General features: G+C 43.9%; 1 protein-coding gene across 1 annotated transcript in view; it reads left to right on the top strand.

Moving 5' to 3' along the window:
- si:ch211-186j3.6 (neural-cadherin) overlaps positions 1-23484 on the top strand; it is a 593489-nt gene that overhangs the window by 199255 nt on the left and 370750 nt on the right. Inside the window, exon 8 of the mRNA XM_068311636.1 lies at positions 16205-16377. Within this exon, the coding sequence (XP_068167737.1) occupies positions 16205-16377 (173 nt within the window). The remainder of the gene's footprint in view (positions 1-16204; positions 16378-23484) is intronic.

Raw genomic sequence — 23484 nt, forward strand, 5'->3', positions numbered from 1 at the left:
TTCTAAAAAAGTACAGAAAATAGGAATTGTTTACGAGGACCTCCAGATTAGGAGGGCAGATCTGGACATAGAAAAACTGGAGCACAAGTCAGAGGTGGGTGATGGTCACAGGTGAATCATGTTAACTAGTAGAATGTTAAGTATTGTAATGATTCAAAAACTAACTTTGTATTTGTCAGAAATAAAGATGAACAAAGGAAATGCATATTGTATTTTTTTATCAACCGCTGTGATGGTGGTGATGGTGACTCTGAAATGATTCTGGCAGATGTTGTATGTCACTACTCTGCCGTCCTGGATAGCAGGAATCATCCTGAGGCGACATAGGCTCTCTCCTGTAATGTGAAGTGGATTCATTAGACTGGATTACACAATGAAGACAATTGAAATATTGTGCAAATCTTTAGGTTACTGACCACATTACATTCTGCTGCTCAGGTAAGACCATATAGCCAAGAGTCAGGAACAGACCCAGACTTCCACATCAGAAATATAGTCTGCAGCATCACATGATCTGAACAGATGTTTTTTTGTCTATGATGCAGTCTTTAACATGTTGAAACAATGTTCAGTCTACATGTACCTTGATGGGAATGTGGGTACCACTTGTACAGCCAATTACTTTGGGAAACCCTAAAAGAAATTAAAGTTAATAATCCAATTTTGAGGTTATTGCACAATGTCATTAAGAGAATATAATTTGAAATTAATTTATCAGATTTCTACATCATTCACTTGCACTCCTGTGGAACTCCTCCTTGATGATTCTGACAGGTTTATCTCCAGGGAAATAGAAACACTGGGGTAAAAGTTTCAAGGTGAGGTGCACTGAGCATCTCTCACATTGTATAGACAAACTACCGTTTGCAAATTAAAAAAAAAAAAAACTGACTGGACCACTACCTACACGCAGCACTGCTGCAGATGTGAGGATGGATCAGGTAGTGGGTGTGTGTGATGGATCGGGACGTGAACCGGTAGCAATCATAAAGAGAACTGTCTGGATATTAAGGGACATCTGAATGCGATACAAAAAAAATTAAAATCTCTGTGAATTAATGCGGAAACTCCATCAAGGGGCTCCACGTCAAACGGACATGCCATGTTCGCCTCTAAAATACCTCTAAAATACGGAGTTATTTATAAAACCTTACTTCGGTAAAACTCTCCGTCTGACAGAACCAGGAAATGAAGCTGCGCAAGCGGCGGTGTAAGGGGGTGGACTCAAAAAGAAACTCTGGGTTTGTGGAATAAAACCTGCTCCCAACCAGGTTATGTGTAGAGAGTCTGTTACTGTGGTAACAAACCCAGAGGTTCAGTTTACCTCGCTTCATAAAACAGGTCAGGGTTACTGCTCTAACTCTGGGTTAAGTTACCTCCTTTTGTGAAACTGAAAGCCCTGGTTTTCCCTGATTTCAGGGTTAAGATTAGTGAGAGAGTAGCCATAGATCAGCGCCACCTTTGTTTAAAATTGTATTGTTGTATTTCATTAAATTTCCCAGTTTTTGTCCATGGCTTAAAAGCCATGGAAGGGGGGAATGTGGTGGAATGTTTAAAATAATATAATAAAAAACACTGCAGCAAATGAAAATGTGTTAGAGTCGTAGGGACTATCTGACCTTGATGTTAGGCATAGTTTTTGCTTTTCCTGGACTCAGATGAGTATTGGCAGTAGACTTATCACCATACTTGCATAATGTGTTTTGCCAACATAACATATACCGGTAGACGTCGGTTCAACATGGGTTGGTTTGACATGTGGTCAGTTGCCGGTGAATCCAGTAACTGCCCACCAAGTATAAACACATGGCAGAGCTTGGCTATAAGAACTTGACAAAGATTTCAGTTGAGTTGAGTGCTAGCTCAACTCCCGGGATGTTGTTTCCAGAGATCGCGTTAAAATCACACTTGTGGTGTAACAGCTTCCTGTGCTGTTTTTGTTCATAAAGTTGGTATGAACTTCCCAATGAAATTTATAATTCCAAGCACTCTGTGACCGGTATGAGGATTCCAATACTCGGTCAAGGAGGACATCACCCAAAAGCTGGAGAAATGGGGGCAAAGTATGGAGGTGAAGGCCAGAAACCGTAATGCTGACACCAATGATTAGGAGTGTGGAAGGCATAGAACTCAACATCATCTCAGTCACACAAAGCAGGAAATTCCATTGGCACTTAAACCATAACATTGTCCAGAAACAACTCTTAAAATGGAATACAAAATTAACATTAATAAAATTGGACTCTTCTCAAGAACTGACAAAGACGTGTGCAAAGATGCACGCCTATTGGACAGAATGGACGGATTAAAAACAACAATGTACCAGAATAAAATAATTTAAATTGATTTGTGACATGCAATGTATGAATTTGGTTGACAATGTGCTGCAATGAGAGAGATGTTGTTGATCTAGGGGACGGGAACCTTACAAGCCAATAGCTTCTACCCGTCAACCCTTTTTTTTTTTTTTTCGGATGTTGTTGATGATGTTCCAACACTGATTGAAGTGAAATCTGTTGCAATAACATGTCTGGAAAGAGAGAAAAATAAACTGAATAAAAAAATAAAAATAAAATAAAAAACAACACTCCTTGTTAATCTTCAGGCTTTGGCATCTCCAGTATAGCTTTCACCTTGCGAATGTCAGGCTCAATACCTGCACTCGACAGCTTGTCTCCATGAAAGATTTCTCCCACACCAATCTGGCATTTTTAGTCCATGCTTTTTGATGTTGTCCAGTACTTTGATAAATCTCTCATTATGCTGCTCCAGGGTGGATCCCCACACAACGACATCATCAACGAACACCCGTGCCCCTTCTACGCCTTCCAGGATATGCTCCATCGTTCTGTGGAACACTTCAGTTGTAGAGCATATTCCAAAAGGCATTCTCTGAAAGGAATAGTGGCCATTGAATGTATTGAATGTGCAGTACTTTGTGCTGTCTTCATGCATTTTTATCTGCCAAAAGCCCTGCGAAGCATTCAGTTTGCTGAAGTACTTTGCACCAGGCATTTCACTTGGTATTTCCTCTTGGGTTGGTATCTGATAGTGTTCTCTTAATGTTGGCATTGAGGTCTTTTGAATTTACCCACTCTGTGGGCTCCTCCACTCTCTTTATAACTCCCAGTGACGTCATTTGGTCTAGCTCTTGCTTTAACTTGTCTCTAAGTGCTACAGGAACTCGCCTGGGAGGATGAATGTCTGGCTGTGTATCATCTTTTAGTTGTATCTCGTAGGTGTATGGTAAAACACCAAACCCTCGGAATGCATTTGCATTTGTTCTGTGCATTTATTTTTATGGTATACATCCTCTTGAGGAGACCTAATTTTTCATACACTTCATCTCCCAACAGTGAGTCATGTCCATCTGGTACAATTACAAACATGAGGTGATGTTCCTTTCCTTTAGCTCTCACCTTCAGTCTGCACATTACTCTTGTAGGGGTGGGCTGTACATTATAGGCCTTGAGTGGAATTAGATTAGGACGGATGTGTGGCTTCACTTTCATGTTCCTTATGTGCAGTTCATTGATCATGTTAGCCTTTGCTCCTGTATCCAGTTTAAAGGAATTTCATCTCCATGTATATGCAATGACTCCGTTCACTTGTCCTGCCCCACTTTATTCACACTTGTCTGTTCGGTCTCTACTGGCATGTTGTCCACATCCTGTGTCACCATGCCCACAAAGAAGCTATCACACAAGGCATTTACCTCCCCTGTGTGTTGTTCCTCCACTGTGTGTACACATTCACCTCTCCCTTGTTTCCCCTTGGAAAAGCATTGCTTGGAAAAATGATTTTGTCCTTTACACTTGTGACAAATTTTCCAATATGCTGGGCATTGTTTGGGTGCATGGTGAGTGTCACATCTGACTTCTGACTGTGTTACCTTTATTTTGGCCTCTGTCTCTGTGGAGGGTATTGCTTGTTATGCCCTGTATTGATCTTATATTCCAGCATCTCAAGGATTACTGTTGCTGTACTCTGAATAAGCTTGTTGGTCTCAGTTATATTCCCTGTGGAAAGGGTTCTTATTGCAGCACTCATATCGTCTAGCAGATCTACTGAAGGTACTTCACAACTCAGCCCTTCAAAGAGTACTTTGAAGAGTTGATGAACGAGGAAAATGAGAGAGAACAAAGACTAGAAGAGGTGACTGTTGTGGACCAGTAAGTAGCAAAGATTAGTCAGGATGAAGTGAGGAGGGCAGTGAAGAGGATGAAGAGTGGAAAGGCAGTCGGTCCTCATGATATACCTGTAGAGGTTTGGAAGTGTCTAGGAGAGGTGGCAGCAGAGTTTCTGACTGGGTTCTTCAACAGGATCTTAGATAGTGAGAAGATGCCAAGATGTGGTTTTTTTTAATGAGAGGGACCCAAGTGGAAGACTGAGGTTACAGGGAGAAGAGATCAAGAAGGTGGAGGATTTTAAGTACTTAGGATCAACAATCCAGAGTAATGGAGAGTGCGGAAAACAGGTGAAGAAGCGTGTACAGGCAGGATGGAACGGGTGGCGAAAGGTGTCAGGTGTGATGTGTGATAGAAGAGTTTCAGCTAAAATGAAAGAAAAGGTGTACAAAACTGTGGTGCGACCAGCGATGTTGTTTGGTCTGGATTCAGTGTCACTGAGGAAAAGGCAGGAGACAGAGCTGGAAGTAGCATAGATGAAGATGCTGAGGTTCTCTTTGGGAGTGAACACAAAGGATAGGATCAGGAATAAGTACATCAGAGGAACAGCACATGTCAGAGGTTTTGGAGATAAAGTCAGAGAGGCCAGCCTGAGAGGGTTTGGACAAGTCCAGAGGAAAGATAGTGAATATATTGCTAGAAGGATGCTGAGTTTTGAACTGCTAGGCAGGAGCCTTAGATTAAGACCAAATAGGAGGTTCATGGATGTAGTGAAAGAGGACTTGAAGGTAGTTGGTGTGAGAGAAGAGGATGCAGAAGACAGGGTTAGATGGAGGCAACTGATTCGCTGTGGCGATCCCTGAAGGGAAAAGCCGAAAGGAAAAGAAGATTTTAAACATTCCACCACTTTCCCCTCTTCAATGGCTGTTAAGACATGGACCAAAACTGGGAAATTTAATAAAATATAAAAATGCAATTATTAACAAAGGTGGCACTGATCTGTGGCTACTGTCTTACTAATCTTCACTGTAGATGGAGGCAAATACCCCGATGATGGTATTATGGGGAAAAATTCCTCAGTGACTCTCACGGAGCAATGACTTTCTTAGCCAGCAGAGAAGACAATTCATGAGAAAAATTAGTAGCCTCAAAAGCATTTGAACATTAACATATCATTCACAGATGAACATCACTGAAATTATGACATTATGGCTGTAAGTGTAAATTGTCTTCTTTAGTCCAGCAAATGTAGTGTCCAATACTGCTATTATGTAGTTATTACTGAAAGATCACCGAAAAACTGAATACTACGTATTGTACGTATATTATATATATATATATATTATATATATATATATATATATATAAGTAGTAAATATATATATATATTTACTAGCGAGAACCCGTGAAAATTCCATGATAAAACAATAATATCAGACTTTACTTTCTTTTTTGTCTTCACCGTCATGAGAAAACAAACTGCTGCGTCTGACAAGGCCGTAACAGCTCCGTGTGTGGGACAGACGAATGCGAAGACGAAGGTCGCTTCACCGTTAGGATCCAGCCATCTGGATAGACACCTCTTTCTATGGTGTACAAAGCAGGCCAGTGCCTCTCTCTGTGTCTGTCTGCTGCCTTTGTTGAGCTGGTCACATTTATCTGGCCTTCTGTCTCCATTCATTAAGCATGAGTGCAGTCCCCAGTGCTGCTTGAGCAGCGTGGGTGGACAGAGAGACAGGGATGAACAACTTGCCCTTTTAATGCACATTCACTATGGGTAGACTTTTTTTGTTGTTGATGGAATTCATGATAATAGGGACCAATATTACAACATCCATGCATGGAAATCCAAATTCTGTATCTGTGACTATTTCTAGAACCATTAGGCTACCAAAGACAATATGAAAACTCATTTTGACTACACTATAAGATTTGTTCTAATAGATGTTCATGTGTCTGTCCACAATTTCTTGTGTACTGAACTATCAGTCCCCTGGCCTATGTTGGCCGTTTTTTGGTACCGTTGATTTTTATCTCAATATACCACATAAAAAATGTCTACATTACCAGGCTTTGTATCTTTTTCTTCGGCACAACTTTATCTATATGCACACAGTTATTCACTATAAACTACTTCATTGAAATATTGGCTCAAAATATGCACACAAAAAAAAATCTAATTTGAATTGAAAAAATGTTCAAGCCACAAAGATACTCACTTTGTTGTTTTTGAGTTGGAAAAAGTAGATATAGGTTGCTAACATGAATACTGTATATCAAAGTAAACTTGAACTAAATATTATGTACGAATATTGACTATGAAACGTGTATTTTCATAAATGCTTTTGGTTGAAACTCTAAACAAACACACAAATATCAACCGAGAGCTTTGCAACCCAAAATAGTGCAAGTTTACATTGAGAAACAATTGAGATGTGATCAAACTTTATCCAGTGGTTAGTGTCAGGGTCATATCCAGCTCTCCAGGGGTCCAATCGATGGAGCAGCTGAGCCAGTGGAGATCTGGACCTGGTCTGACCCGAATACAGGGTCCACTCTCCTCATATCTGTATACAGACACATTACCATTCAGCTGATTTCTCAAAACTTGCCTTACACTCTGGAGGTATTTGGCTATGGTTGACTTCCTTGCAGCCTCCTCATGATTACCATTAGCCTGTGGGATTCCAAGGTATTGTTAGCTGTCCTGGATGTCTCCTATCCTGCCTCCTGGTAGGTCAACCCCTTCAGTTTTGATCATCTTGCCTTTTCTCGATACCATCCAGCCACATTTGTCTAATCCGAATGGCATCCTTATGTTATCACTGTAGATCCTGGTGGTGTGGATCAGTGAGTTGATTTCTCGCTCATTCGTGGCATACAGCTTGGTGTCCTCCATGTAGAGGAGATGACTGATTGTTGTTACATTTCGGAATCGGTATCCGTAACCACTATGTGATGATGTGACTGAGGGGGTTCAGGCCTATGCAAAACAGCAGTGGTGATAGTGCATCCCCTTGGTATATGCCGCACTTGATGTTAACTTGGGCATTTGGCTTGGAGTTGGCCTCTAGGGTTGTCTTAATAATAATAATAATTATTATTATTATTATTATAAACCTTTATTGTCCCACAGTGGGGAAATTTGTGGGAGGGCTGGGGGGGGGGGCGTGGATGCCTGATCGAATCTATTGAAAAATTTGTTTAGGTTATCTGCCCACTTCTGGTCCCCAGTGACCTGGCGGTCGGGTCCTTTATGGCCTGTGATGGTCTTCAGGCCCCTCCACACCTCGCTGACATTGTTCTGCTGCAGCTAGTCTTCCATCTTCCTCCTGTACATGTTCTTCCCCTCTCTGATTTTCTTCCTAAGCTCCCTCTGGACAGCCTTCAGCTCGTCCTTGTTTCCAGACTTAAAGGCCCTTTTCTTCTCCTTAAGAAGGGCCTTAATGTCTGGGGTGATCCAGGGTTTGTTGTTGGGATAACACCGTACAGTCCTGGTGGGTACGGTGTTATCCACACAGAAGTTAATGTAGTCAGTGACAGTGTTTGTGAGACCGTCAATGTCCTCCCCATGAGAATCACAGAATAAATCCCACTCTGTTCTGTGGAAGCAGTCCTTCAAAGCGTCTTCAGCCTCGTCGGACCATCTCCTCACAGTGCAGGACACAGCTGGTTGCCTTTCCACAAGAGGCTTGTAGACGGGCAGGAGATGAACCAGGTTGTGGTCTGCTCTTCTCGGGGAGGGGTGATGATATGTATGCCTCCTTGGTGTTGGCATAGCACAGGTCCAGTATTTTACTGTCTCTGGTGAAACAAGTAACATACTGGGTGAAGGTGGGCAGAGTGGAGGATGGGGGGGGGGCGTGATTATTAAAGTCTCCAGAGATGAGGATGAGGGCCTGTTGGTGCTGTGTCTGCAGCCTGCTCGTTAGAGAGTGGAGGACGTCACAGGCTGCATCCACGTCGGCAGAGGGGGGACATACGTAGCTACCACAATGGCATGTGAGAACTCCCGCGGCAGATAATACGGCCGCACGCCGACCGCCAACAGTTCAATGTCCTGGCAGCAGTGCCGCTCCTTCACAGTGATGTGTCCAGGGTTACACCACTGATCATTCACAAACACTGCCAGCCCTCCTCCTTTCCTCGTTCCGCTCTCCCTTGTCCTGTCCGCCCGCACCAGATTGAACCCATCGAGATGAACGGCCGTGTCTGGAATCGCCGCGCTCAGCCATGTCTCCGTGAACACCATGACGCTGCCCTCGCGGAAGTCCCTCTGATGCCGGGTCACCGTAGCCAGCTCATCCATCTTTTTGGGGAGAGATCGTACGTTCCCCATGATGATGGACGGGAGGACAGGTTTGAATTTCCTCCTCCTGTCCCGGCGTGCAACTCCGGCGCATTTCCCCCGCTTCCACCTCCTCAGCTCCCGGGGGATGTCGGGTTTCTCCTGGGGCAGCACCGCGTTGCTACGGAGTGCCAACAGCTGATCCCTACTGTAAACAATAGGGCTGCGTACGAGGTCCGCAGACATGGTTGTGACCAATGTAAAAAACAGCATCAAGACCAGCGCGAGTACAACAAACTTGGTCTCCATGGCACGCTATTTACTTAAAAATAAATGGAAAAAAGGAGTAAGAAAAACAGTTAAAAAGAAAGGAAACAAAGACCGGTGTGGGAGAGCTGCCGTAATCAGTCGCCACTAGTGCAGCGCCATCTTCTTATCTTCCACATTCCCACTGAGTTCTTGATGAAGGCTCTTAGTGTCCTTATACAGTTCCAGACATTCCAGTATCCACATGTGTGGCATTGAATCATAGGCTTTCTGATAGTCAATCCAGGCGGTGCACTGGTTGGTCTGCCTGTTTTTACAGTCTCTGTGGACTGCTCTGTCCACCAGTAGCTGGTGCTTGGCTCCCCTGGTGTTACTACCAAATCCTTTCTGTGCCCCGTTCATATATTGATCCATGTGCCTACTCATCTTAGCCGCCATGATGCCTGACAGGAGCTTCCGTGTTGTACAGAGACATGTTGGCCGATAGTTGGATGGGGTAGATCCCTTCTGTGGGTCTTTCATGATCAGGACTGTTCTGCTCTCTGTCAATTATTCTTGGTGCTTCCCACCCCTTAGCAGCTGGTTCATCTGTGCTGCTAGACACTCATGGAGTGCTGTCAGCTTCTTTAGCAAGTATGTATGGATCATATAGGGGCCTAGTGCTGACCAACTCATCTTTGACACTCTTTCTTGGATGTCTGCAATTGAGATAGTTACTGGTTTTTGTTCTGGGAGGCAGCTGTGGTCAGTTCTTGGTGGGTCTGGCCGGCTACTTTTATTTCCCTGCCACTGAGAGTACACCTTTGCTGGTTGAGTGAAGAAGGTCTTGTTTATCCGTCTGGCTTCTATTTCCTTGGTGTATCTCCTCAGTCGGGTAGCCAGAGCTGGTAGTCTCTGTTTGGCAGTTTCAAGTGCTTCAGGTGTGGAGAGCTTGTTGGATTACCTGGGTACCCCTTTATTCACAATGTTTCCTTTCTGCACCTAAGCTAGCTGGCCGACTTCTCTCCATGTCACCTTTTTCTTGGCCTCGAACTGTCTCTCCATGAAGAGTATTGTTTGTTATGCCTTATGTTGATCTTATATCCCAGCATCTCGAGGATCACTGTTGCTGCACTTTAAATCAGCTTTTTGGTTTCAGTTATGTTCCCTGTGGAGATGGTTTTTATTGCAGCATTCACATCTTCTAGCAGATCTTCTGAAGGTACTTGACAATTCAGTTTAGGTATTTGTCGGAGTCTCCAGATTTCCAGTTGGGTCACGATCTTCCTTCTCAGGTCAGCAGCTCTTGTATTGTGTATGTCTCTTGGGGCTTGGTATCCAATGTCGGATTGTGGGGGGGTGGTGAAATCCTCCCGCTCACCTGGCATCCTGGCTCCCCCTTGCCGTAGCATTTCATCGATCTCTCATTGTGATAGCAGTTTTCGGTTACGGGTGTTGGAACAGTGGGCTTGATTGTGGCTTTCGAAGTATCCATTGGTCCCACATCCGCCCCATATATCCCCTCTCTCTGGGATTACTTGTATAGTAGCATTCCAACCACTCCGTATTCTCCGCCTTTGTCCATGTGTGTCTTGTTCCAGTAACCCATTTCTCACCAGATTGCCCTGGTTCCCTAGTAACTGCTGCGGACCTTGTTGACACGGGCAACGTCTGAGATGGTGTGACTCTTTCTCTCACATACACACAGCAAGCCATTACAGTAATCTAAGCGACTAGAGATAATAGCACGCATTATCACATCTGTACTTACAGTACAGATGTGCACTGTACTGAGACATGGGCAGACTTGCTGTGTTCTTAAAGTGATAAAAGCCTATTTCACACACACACACACACACACACACACACACACACACACACACACACACGTGCACACACAGACACAGACACACAAGAAACAGAAGACTGAGGGGTGAGATGAATACAGAGTGGAGGACACGCAAAGCAGAGTGGGATGAAGATGAAACGCCTACACTGGACTAAAAAAGAGATTCAGTGAAGGAAAAAGAGCAAATATGTGAAAAGGAATAGCTGAATGATGGCACCAATCACTATTTAAGTGTCATAATTAAATATTCATTAATTCATTTTCATGTACCGCCTCTATATCCGCCGTAGCGGGTCACTGGAAGCTGGAGCCTATCCCAGCTGGCATAGGGCGTGAGGCAGGGGACACTCCGGGCACGACGCCAGTGCACCGCGGAGCCACATACAAATACATACAAACACGCACACACACACACTCACTCACAGCTACGGGCAATTTGAGACCGGCCAATCAACCTGAAGCGCATGCTTTTGGAGGTGGGAGGAAGCCGGAAAACCTGGAGAGAACCCACGCAGACAGGGGGAGAGCATGCAAACTCCGAACAGAGCGGGACTCGAACCCGGACCTGCCGTGTGAGGCGACAGCGCTAACCACTGCGCCACCGTGCCGCCCTATAATTAAATATATGTTTCACAAAGCTAAGGATAAGAAAATCTATTCACTGGGACAGACTTTATGTCCATTGGGATGACTTTTTTTTTTAACAACACAGAGTATAGTACACATATCGTAAGGATGATATGTTGTTGTTGTTGTTTTTTAAAAAAAAAAACAGTGTCTCATTTTTTCTGATATAATGCAAATTCTTCAGAAAATGTCAGGAGTACCATGTACATTATTTAAATGTCATATCAAGTAGTTTTCATTTAAATTGCATAAACAACTGAATTTTAACATTTGTGAGAGCTGTTCAAATTGGGGAAAAATAGACAATTGGAACAAGTCAGTTTACTTTACTAAAAAGAAAAGGAATCACTGATTAAGATTTAGTCTAAATAAATTAAAAGTCAAATTCTTTTCAGAGCATTTCCATGTTTCTAGTAATTAACATTCACTGAATCAAGTCAACGATGAACGTACAAATGCTGCACAGACAGAACTCGAACCCGGAATCTTGTAGCAATGATAGTGACAAAACTATACCATGCTGAACATTGCAGATTGCTGCCTGATTTTTGCATTGCTAATATTGACAGTCTTAAGGATGTGATTGGGGTGTAAAATTGCCTTTTAATATTTTTTCTGATGTTGTTAGCAATGACCATTGTACAAGTTGAATAGGAGGTCTTCATCTAGTTGAAATCTACAACTACATTACTTGATGGCACCTATTAATCCCTGCTGGATCCACATTCTGAGTTTTATAGTTTTGGAAATAGAGCCTCGTAACTGGATGATAAAAGCAACAACACCCGTGTAAGAATACTGTCTGCTCCCACAAATGACTTTCTCTATATCTGCAAAGATAGTGTCTGATAAAGTGCGGAACAGGCTGAAACGAAATTTCAGAGTTAAAATGGTGGTGAGATACTGTAGGATACTCACTCTATTCCGTTTAATGTAAGATTGGCTGTATGATTAGCAGCACATCCCATTGCCTTTAGGAAGAGTTAGGACATTTTCTAATTGAGGCACAGCATGTTGCCATGGCTTGATGTTTTTCTCACGTTCGTTCAACCTTTACTTCGTAATTTTTCACCTCATGAATAATTTTACTCACTTCCAGCCCCTGGATATTCCGACATGTGCGATTGCCCCAAATTATTTCTGGTGACCCTGATGGGCCTTCTCTGTACTTCATCTACGTGTTTTCCCACTTGGAGCAGTCTGAGTCAGCTCTGTGTTTTTCGTCCATGTGCCTGCACTGTGGTGTTGGGATTTGGTTGGTTTCCTGTAGCAGAAGAGAGAGGGGGTGGGGGTGGGGGTGGGGGGGTTAAAGGCGCAGAGTTGGTGAAGTAGGCATGTAAATATGACAGGTGTTTTGTGATGCATTGATTGGTCTCTGTAATTGCAGACCTGCTGGGTGTATGGTTATACGAGACTCGAGACAAAAGGGACAGGCATGTGTGAAGGGGCAAGAAAGTATCTCTGTAACTTGTAAGCTGAAAAAATGCTGAGTTTTTATAGTTTTAATTTTTCTAAACATTTTCTTTGGAGCCGTCCCTGAGAGAACCGATACAATTGGGAGCAGACAGAAAATGCTACAGGGGATATACAGTACACCAATCCGCTATAACATTATACTGTAATCACTGATAAATGAGATGAATAACTTCACAATGTCTAAAAATCACCTGTGGCCTGTCCGGCTGCTTGGTAGATTGACATTAAAGGGGCCCTATTATGAAAATCACACTTTTTCAGGTCTCTACATATACATAGTGGTCCTCCCTAACCCGATCAACTCCTCGACTCTGGTAAACAAACACTCCCTGCATCAATAGATATTTGGAGTTTTAGGAAGTCATGGATCTGAACCACTCAAATCGATCATATTGCGCTAGAATAGCCGTTCTTGACTTCAGACTTGGCACTCTGTGCAATTGGACAGAGTATTGGACGATATGGATTGGTTGACATGCTCAATGGTGTGGCCATCCCCAAGACGGTGTTCTTTGCGTCGGACGTGAGGCAGCAGTCTGTTAAAATGGCATCCGTGAGAAGGATACATGATAGTTGCTGAGTTGTTGATTGGACAAATCAATGCCAGTGTTTCTTTTTCACCCTACCCAAAGAGGAACAAAAGAGAGCGTGGTTGCATTTCATTTTTAATGTCTATGTGCCGGCTGCATCACCTGCACGTTTGTTCGTGTGTGGAACCACTTCACTCTAGCCTGTTTTAGCAATGAGGGTCAGTACAGAAGTGGCTTTGCCTTGAGACTGATCCTAATTCAAGGATCACTCCCAACCACACGGGACCAAGGAACTGCACCCTGGTTACAGGTAAGTCTCAACACATTTACCTTTTTTGCAGTTGTCTGTTAGTATGAGTGATCAAGTGCTATTTGGCTAATTAGGTAGTACTGCTTTGTTTCGCGTTTGCATTTGTGCACTCCAACACGTGTGTGCATGCTGAACCTACAGTATCTAGGTACATAAGTTGGGCTCACATTTTATCTTTTTTCATGTTGTCTGTTAGCATGAATGAAGTCATGTTATGCTAGGCTATGCAGGGAGGTATCCTTTGTTTCACGTTTGTGTATTGCGTGTGAGCGCGTGCACGCCCAATCACGTGTGTGCGTGCTGGACCTACAGTAGGTATAACACACATAAGTTGGTCTCATATTTTCTTATTGTTTGTTAGCATGAAGTCATGCTATGCTAGGTTATGTAGGGAGGTCTCCTTTGTTTCGCATTTGCGTGTGTGCGCTCATGCTCCAACACGTGTGTGCGTGCCGGACCTACAGTATAAAGCTAAAACGCACATAAGTTAGTCTCATATTTTCTTTCCTATTATCTGTCAGCATAAATAAAGTCAATTTATGCTAGGCTACGTAGGGAGTTGTGCTTTGTTTCGTCTGGCATGTGCGCGCGCACGTGTTAAGAGTCGCTTGTTTGTTCGGCGTCTTAGCGACAACGCACATAGGTCTGTCCTTATCCAAAATCAGAACATTGGTGTCCTGAAATTAGTGTCCCTCTTCCTTGTGCATCCATTCAGCCTACAGCTTCAAAGGACGTGGTGTGCCAAACTAACCCAGTGGACACCCTTAATGTTGGTACACAGCTGTCCTTCAAGACTCTTCATTCCCACTAAAGGTATGTACAAGTCATATTCCATACAATATGTTTTAATAAAATGGGTTAAATAGACTAATTTTCTAAATATTGTTGTCTATAGGTGTTAGTGAATGTACATGTGTTGATAGTAGTTCAGTAAAAAATAGTATTGTGTATTATAATATTCCAGCAAGAAAGTAAGTGAAGTGAACAGTTTAGTATAAAAAATTTTGAGACAGATTCATGCATGTCATACGATATTGTTTTGGCTCCTTATTTCGTTACGTTTGGTGTACCCCTCTACAAGATCCACTTTCCAAAGGCTTTTGAAGGGACAATGCAGAGTCAAACCTCGCAAGACAGAGCGAACATTCTGTTAGTGTTGCAATATTTTAATTATTTCAAACAAGCATGTTTTGAAATTCTTTTGGTAATTGCTCACAACAAAACACAGTAAAAAGTAACCATACAAATAAATAAATTAGTAGCAAGTACCAGGATGTATTTTGAACATATTTTTTCTAAACAAAGAAATGAATTAAACAATATCAATAACAGTAAAAATATATCTTTGTGTTTTATTGAACAGGTTTTGTAGCTGACATATTTGACCTCATATTTGACGAAGTCTTGGTGGACCCCATGCTATACATAAAATTAGATGGTGGCCATTCCTGTCCCAGAGAATCTGTCTGCCCAGTATGAACGTCCGGACAAGGAGGAGGTCATTACCAGCTACATGACCAGGTTCAACCTCAGTCTAAATCCACTGTAGTGGCCTTTGTCTTCAGGAAACTCTTGGCGTATGCAAAGAACCGCACAGGCTGGAATGAAGACACGGATTCTGCACCCTAAGTAGCCCCAGCACCAGCCAACCAAGGTGCGATATGCCAGATGTCTGCACCGTCTACAGAAAAAGGACACTAAATTATTTATTTGACAATGTTCTCAATGCTGAGTGTTACAACTGTTGTTGATTTCCTGATAGGATGGCTCTGTATTGTGATTATTGTTATTGAATGTATTGTTTTATGTAAATAAATGCCTGTATATTCAACATCCTGCCAGGCACTTCACATCTCGCAAGAATCCCCCTTGTAGCCCACAGCTAATGTCCCATCAGGACAGATAGATTCCCATCGACCAGCATTCCATGTCGAAATGATTTTATCAATTAAGTTGACAGACCAGTTTATCAATTCCGTAATTACTTCAGATGGCTTCGAAGACACAGTTGATTCAGAAGTTCTCAAAACAGGACAGAGGAAAAAGCGATGAGAGTTAAAAAGGAAAAAAAAATGAGATGAGGAGGAATATGCCTGCCCTCGTAGAGAACTGGAGGAAGGACGTGAGTAACATCAAATGATTTCAGACAAGTGGAAGAAGATGGCCTGCCCTGATGAATCAGAGGAAACATGCGATGCAACAAATTTCAATGCATATATGGATGTGTGAACTGAGGATGTGTGAACAGAAGCCAGATACTGATCCCAAACAATGCACAACTCTGTTATTGGATTATAGTCTGCTCGATGAGGCTGCATGACCTAATCACAGAGTGAGATCAAGGAAAACAGTGATTTGAAAAGAGTAAAATATTTTAAGTTGGACCTTCATTTAAACTAAACTGCATAAAACAGCACATTGACATAACTAACCTAGGTTTTTGTTTGTTTGTTGTTGTTTTTTAAAGATTAACGTAATTTACAAAATGTCTGTTGAAATAAAAGTATTTGGATTATGTTTTGTTTGTTTGTTTTTTGTTTTTGTTTTGTTTTTTGGAGGGGGGGGTTGTTGTTGTTTTTTACCACAGTAGGTAAGTATCTTTGAGGAAGATTTTCTGCTTCAAAGATGCAGGAAGAAAATTTACTGTTAGAGCAATCAATGTGAAAACTGCCCCATAGTTTATCTAACACAGTAAATGTGCTGACAGATGAATGAGGGTGTTGACCACATTATCCTTATGTTTGGCTGTAGGTTTGATTCGCCTGCGCTCCAACCCACCCCCTCATCTCCGTGGTGTTGAATACATCCTCAATGTCACAGCAATGGACGACAATGCCTCAGGTGGACCTCAGGCCTTGTTAGCCACAGCACAAGTCATAGTGGGAGTGAACGATGTGAATAACAACAAGCCTGTCTTTGAGAAGGTAGGGTAAGCTAAGGTGTATGTAATCACATTATTAAACCTTCTTTAGACTTGCTCATTATCTACTTGTGTTCTGTCATGTAACTCTCCTTCATCACTATGCTTCCCCTTCTTTGTTGGCTTTACCTTTACGATTTATTAGGCCCCATCTCTTCTCTCTAGAGGAGCGATTATCTAACTTGACATCTATTCTCTGCTCTCCTGTGTCTCTCCTACATGTCTGTGTAGTTTCTCAGTTATCCAGGTAATGGTTATCCAAAGCTGTTTAAATCAATCCAGAAAGAAAGTTCTTGAAGACGTTTCATCTCTCATCCACGAGACTGATATATATATATACATACACATACACATACACATATATACACAGTATATGTCTCTTGGATGAGAGACGAAACGTTTAGATTGTATAATTAGTGCTTTGAGGGATGTGGCACAAATCCCATCTTACGTGCTCTGGAGATATACGGTTTCATTTTCTATCCATGTCTCAATTTTAAATTAGGTGACTTTTGAAACCCTGAAAGGTATTGGAAGCCAAGACTGGGAGCAGGGGCTTGGTGCACGGAACTTGTTCGTTCTTTCCAGAGAGAACGTGAGTGCCAAGTGTTTCCCTTTGGCTTCACCAATAATAGAAATAGAAGCATGGGCAACAAAATGAAACTCAAGACAAAATAGAGAAGGGAAGAGAGGCATTCCTAGTGTACAATGTTTCACATGCTCAGTTGTCTCTCTTAGAAATTTCCTGCTGGCATCATACTCGGACAATGATTGATTCTTATTTTGTACTGGTAGGATTTTGATGACATTCATTCATTCATTCATTTTCTGCCACTTCATCCACTGTAGCGGGTCACAGGGAGCTGGAGCCTATCACAGCTGGCATAGGGCCTGAAACGGGGGACATGAACATGAACATGAATTTTATTTGTCAGCAGTGTCTTGCGACCCAGCATCCATTTTATGCAACAAAGAAGAACATATATCCCAAACATATCACACACATTGACAACATGGAAACATAGTAGTCGAGAGCACTTATCCACCACTCACCCCTCTTTGGTTTTGCTCCTGGTTGAGCATTGAAGTGGATTGTGGACAAAGGACTTTTTCAGTCTAACCTTCTTGAAATTTGGTACCTTGTATCTCCTTCCTGAGGGCAGTAGACTGTATTCACTGTATAAAACATGACTGTTGTTTGACGTGATTTTTTTTGCCAGTCTCAGCATGCTGTTATTATACAGTACATGGAGGTATACAGTTCTTGAAGTTCCTGTCCAACAATCTTTGAGCATATGTTTAGTTGTTGTGACATTTGTGACTTTAGTGCCACAGACAGACATCCATACCAGGTGGTGCTACAGTGCTGAAGAACACTCATGATAACAAAAGTGAAGAACAAAAGAAGAATTCTTTTGGCACCAAAAGATCGTAGACACCAAAGGAAATGGATTATTTGCTTTGTTTTCTTGCACGCTACCTCAATCTGATCTTTCGAGGACAAGAGATGGTCTATTACTACACCTACTGTAGGTATGTCTATGAACAATGCTGAGGAGAGGGTTTTGTTGACCTTCACTGTCTGTACGCTGTTGTTCAGAAAAGATGCATACCAGTGAAACAGGTATGGATTTAATTCTAACTGGACCACCCTTGACACCAATATATCTGACTGAATCATGTTGAATGCTGAAGAGAAGTCCAAGAACAACACCCTTGCATAGTTGTGGTTAGACTGATCTAGATGTTGTGCCCGGAGTGTCCGGGCATGACGCCAGTGCACCGCGGAGCCACACACAAAGACCGACAACCATGCACACACACACTCACTCCTACGGGCAATTTGGGACCGGCCAATCAACTTGAAGCGCATGCTTTTGGAGATGGGAGGAAGCCGGAGAGCCCGGAGAGAACCCACGCAGGCACGGGGAGAGCATGCAAATTCCGCACAAAATGGGACTCGAACCCGGAACCGCCATGTTGTGAGGCGACACTGCGTCACCGTGCCGCCCATTTTGATGACAGTGGGGGGGGGGGAATCATAAACCTGATTTGTTGTTCCTCTTCTGAGACAAGAAGTACATGTTGAAAAAGTGGACAGAAAGATACTTGAAATAAAAAAAATAATAAAGCCAACACAATTGATGAACAAATAAACATTGGGGGGAAAATACTGGACAGGACCCTATGTTTTTGGTCAAAGTTTGACAATGAAACAGTGGCATTGACAAGAGAAGCCTTTTTCAGTTTCAGTTATTGAATAGATTTAAGATCATATGATGTTAGATTGGAGTGCTGTTATTTTGTAAATAAAACATATGACAAAAATTGCCTTCAGAGGAAGGCAACCCGTATTTCTGTTTTCTGTCCTCATCTTATTGAGGTCATATGTATAAAGAATATTGGCTTATACATAAGCCCAAACACTACATGTTAATATGAGATGATTAGTGTTACGACTAATTGCAAAAAAGAGCCCGAACATGTTTATAGTGCATGGAGAGAGAATAATGAGTTAGCGCTTGTATTCATCTTTACAGACTTTCAAAAGAAGACTCGGTATGAGTCCAATACAACTTCATTAAATAAGTAAATAAATACAAATAGTTTCTTAGTGTTTTTGTCATGGGGAACACACTGGCACAGGGGGTGGTTCTGTTGCCTCACAGCAAGAAAGCTCAGAGTTTGTATATTCTCCCCGTGTCTGTGTGGGTTCTCTCTGGGTTTTTCCAGCTTCCTCTCACCTCAAAAAACATCTAATTTCAGTGAATTAATCACATGTGCCTCTGCAGTACACCGTATATGCATCTGGGGCATAACCCGCCTTTTGCATATACCCAGCTAGGATAGACTTCAGCTCCCGCTAACAGCAAGGCGGATAATCGGCTGAAGCCAAGAAGATGGGTGGATGCATGTTTATGCCATTTGTTGTATTCATAGAAAGGTGGATTTTTAAATTTATTTTTTTTTGCCTTTTGCTTTTTTTCTTTCCCAAATAGTCTACCATATGATCCTTTCCATTTGTTCTGGCTACTTGAAAAAAAGTGATTTATTCTGTTTCTCTTTACAAAAATCCCATGGCAACAGAAAAGGATAGATCATTTTACATATTTTTTCACTTGCTCCTCTTTATTTATCCTGTCCCAAGCCCGGATAAATACAGAGAGTTGTGTCAGGAAGGGCATCCAACGTAAAACTTTTGCCAAATCAAACATGCAAATCAAATCTACGACTTTCATACCAGATTAGCCGAGGCCCGGGTTAACAACGACCGCCATCGGTGCTGTTCACCTACAGGGTGCCGGTGGAAATTGGACTACTGTTGGCAATTTCCAAGGAACCATCACCTTATCATGGTGGAGAGGTTTGTGTGCCCTAAAGATCCTGGGAGCTATGTTGTCGGGAGTCTTGTACTCCTGGTAGGGTCACCCAAGGCAAACAGGTCTCAGGTGAGGGGCCAGACAAAGAATGATTCAGAAGATCCCATGACAAATAGGAAAGGGAAAAAATGTGACCCTGCCCGGAGGAAGCCCGGGGCCCATGTCTGGAGCCAGGCCTGGACGGAGGGCCCGTCAGCGAGCGCCTGGTGGCCGGGTCTGCCACGGGGCCCAGCCAGGCTCAGCCCGAAAAGGCAACGTGGATTCCTCCCACCCCTGTGGACCCACCACCCGCAGGGCAGACCGATGGGGTCGGGTGTGCTGCTATATGGGTGGCAGTGATGACAGGGGGTCGTAACGGACCAGATCTGGGCGGAAGAAGTTGGCTTTGGGGACGTGGAATGTCACCTCACTGGCGGGGAAGGAGCCGGAGCTTGTGTTGGAGGTGGAGCGTTACCAGTTGGATCTGGTGGGGCTTACCTCTACGCATAGCCTCGGTTCTGGATCCAAACTCCTGGATAGGGGTTGGACCTTGTTTTACTCCGGAGTTGCGTCAGGCGTGAGGCGCCGGGCGGGTGTGCAGATACTCACAAGCCCCCAGCTCAGCGCCGCTGTGTTGGAGTTTACCCCGGTGGATGAGAGGGTCGCTTCCCTACGCCTTAAGGTTGTGGGGGGGGAGCTCTCACTGTTATTTGTGCATATGTACCAAATATCAGTTCAGAGTATTCGGCCTTCTTCGGGTCCCTAAATGGGGTCCTTGAAGGGATCCCTGCAGGGGACTCCATTGTTCTCCTGGGGGACTTCAATGCACACGTCGGCAATGTTGGAGACACTTGGAGGGGCGTGATTGGGAGGAATGGCCTCCCTGATCTGAACCCCAGCGGTGTTATGTTGTTGGACTTCTGTGCTAGTCACAGATTGTTCAGAACTAACACCATATTCGAACACAAGTATGCTCATAAGTGTACCTGGTACCAGAGCACCATGGGTCGGAGGTCAATGATTGATCTTGTGATCGTATCATCTGACCTCCGACCGTGTGTTTTGGACACTCGGGTGAAGAGAGGGGCAGAGCTGTCAACTGATCACCACCTGGTGGTGAGTTGGGTCCGTTGGCGGAGGAAACCTTTGGATAGACCTGGTAAGCCCAAACGAGTAGTGCGGGTGAACTGGGAACGTCTGGAGGAGGACTCTGTCCGTGAGGCCTTCAATTCACACCTCCAAAGGAGCTTCTCGTGCATCCCCGTGGAGGCTGGGGGCATTGAACCTAAATGGTCGATGTTCAAAGCTTCCATTGCTGAAGCTGCAGCTGAGAGCTGTGGTCTCAAGGTCTTGGTTGCCTCAAGGGGCGGTAACCCTCGAACACCGTGGTGGACCCCGGTGGTCAGGGAAGCCGTCCGATTTTTGTCCCCTACGACAGGCCAAAAGGATTACAGCCTCAGCTGTGATGGAGGCAAAACTGAGGGTGTGGGAGGAGTTCAGAGAGGCCATGAAAAAAGGACTATCGCACGGCACCAAAGTTGTTCTGGAGGACTGTCCGACACCTCAGGAGGGGGAAACGGGGGACCATCCAAGCTGTATACAGCAAAGATGGGACACTGTTGACTTCGACTGAGGAGGTTTCGGTCGGTGGAAGGAACACTTTGAGGAACTCCTGAATCCAACTACCCCAACTGACCTGTCCTCTGTTGCAGAGGCAGAGCTGGAGGATGATGGGGGATCAGAGTCAATCTGTCGGGGCGAAGTCACCGAGGTAGTTAAACAACTTCACGGTGGTGTTGATGAGATTTGCCCGGAAATGCTGAAGGCTCTGGGTGTTGAGGGGCTGTCGTGGATGACACGCCTCTTTAACATTGCGTGGAAGTCTGAGACACTGCCGAAAGAGTGGCAGACTGGGGTGGTGGTTCCTCTTTTTAAAAAGGGGGACCAGAGGGTGTGTGCCAATTACAGGGGCATCAGACTCCTCAGCCTCCCTGGGAAAGTTTACTCCAAGGTGCTGGAAAGGAGGGTCCAGCCGATTGTCGAGCCTCAGATTGAGGAGGAACAATGTGGGCTCCGTCCTGGTCTTGGAACAACGGACCAGCTTTTTACTTTCACAGGGATCCTAGAGGGGGCTTGGGAGTATGCCCATCCAGTCTACTTGTGTTTTGTAGACTGGGAGAAGGCGTATGATCGAGTCCCCAGTGATACACTGTGGGAAGTACTGCAGGAGTATGAGGTGAGGGGGCCTCTCCTCAGGGCCATCCAATCTGTACGCCCAAAGTGAGAGCTGCATTCGGGTTCTCGGCAGTAAGTCGAACTTGTTCTGAGTAGCTGTTGGTTTTTGCCAGGGCTGCGCTTTATCACCAATTCTGTTTGTGATTTTCATGGACAGGATATCGAGTCGTAGTCGTGGTGAGGAGGCTTTACAGTTTGGTGGCCTGAGGATTGCATCGCTGCTTTTTGCAGATGATGTGGTCCTGTTTGCGTCATCAGCCTGTGACCTGCAGCGCTCACTGGTCTGGTTTGCAGCCGAGTGTGAAGCGGCGGGGATGAGGATTAGCACCTACAAATCTGAGGCCATGGTCCTCAGCAGGAAACCGGTGGACTGCCTTCTCCGAGTGGGGAATGAGGTCCTTCCACAAGTGAAGGAGTTTAACCTTCGTCTGTTGTTAGGGTCGCCACCGACCCGTTCTTGATTTTAAATTCCTAAAACTACCACAAAAATGCGTTTATTGCATCAAGGCTTTTTGACTTTGTCAGGTACCTCTATTACAACAAAATAATATCCAAAAAAATTTTTTCACTAAATTATAAAATGCTCTGGTTGAAATTGTTACCTTTGTGGTGCTAGGGTCGGTTTCGACCCTGTTATAAAATAAGCTTATAAAGCAATAATTAGAGCAAAAACTGATAGCATAAGTGCACTGTCAGACAGCCAGCTCCTCTCCTAGTCGTGTGAGCTTTATAGGAATCTCATTTTGGATTTTTGTTTTCCAGTTTACCTGCACAGAAACAAAAACAAATGAAGTCGGGCATGTCAGATGTCTGTGTAGGTTTTCAGTCATACAGGTCATTGTTATCCAAAAGCTGTTGAAGTCAATCCACTCAACGTCAAGAAAGTTCTTGAAGACGTTTTGTATCTCATACAATAGACTTCTTCAGTTCAGAGGGCGGCTGATCACGTCCCAGCTTATTAACCCTGTGGGGTGTGGTCAGTGCTATTCACATTCCAACGACTGTCGTTGAAACCCGTCTGGCTCCTCAACGATTGTTGGTGGGGGTGTCAAAGGGGGTCGTTGAAATGTGAGTTTAATCTTTGTATGCTAATGAGGGTTGTCTGATGTCTCATACTGTCCAAAAAAAAGAAGGAATGTGATGCTGATGTCTACTCTTCACAAAGATGCAGCTGTGTCATCAGGAAGTGATAAAAAGCCCACAATTATCCTTGACTACAACAAGAATAAAGGTGGAGTGGACAACCTAGACAAGCTGACTGCCACCTACACTTGCCAGCGAATGACCAGGAGATGGCCAATGGTTGTATTTTACGACATGCTTGATGTGTCTGCATATAATGCATTTGTGTTTTGGACCCACATCCACCCAGGGTGGAACTCAACCAAAAAAGCCAAGCGGAGATTGTTTCTTGAGGAGCTCAGAAATTCACTCGTGAAGCCACACATTGAGCAAAGGCAGCGGGTTCCCCGAGACCCAGATGCTGCAGCCTTGGTCAGACAGCTGCAGAGCTCACC

Source organism: Antennarius striatus, chromosome 1 (genome assembly GCF_040054535.1).
Source record: "Antennarius striatus isolate MH-2024 chromosome 1, ASM4005453v1, whole genome shotgun sequence".
Taxonomy (NCBI): domain Eukaryota; kingdom Metazoa; phylum Chordata; class Actinopteri; order Lophiiformes; family Antennariidae; genus Antennarius; species Antennarius striatus.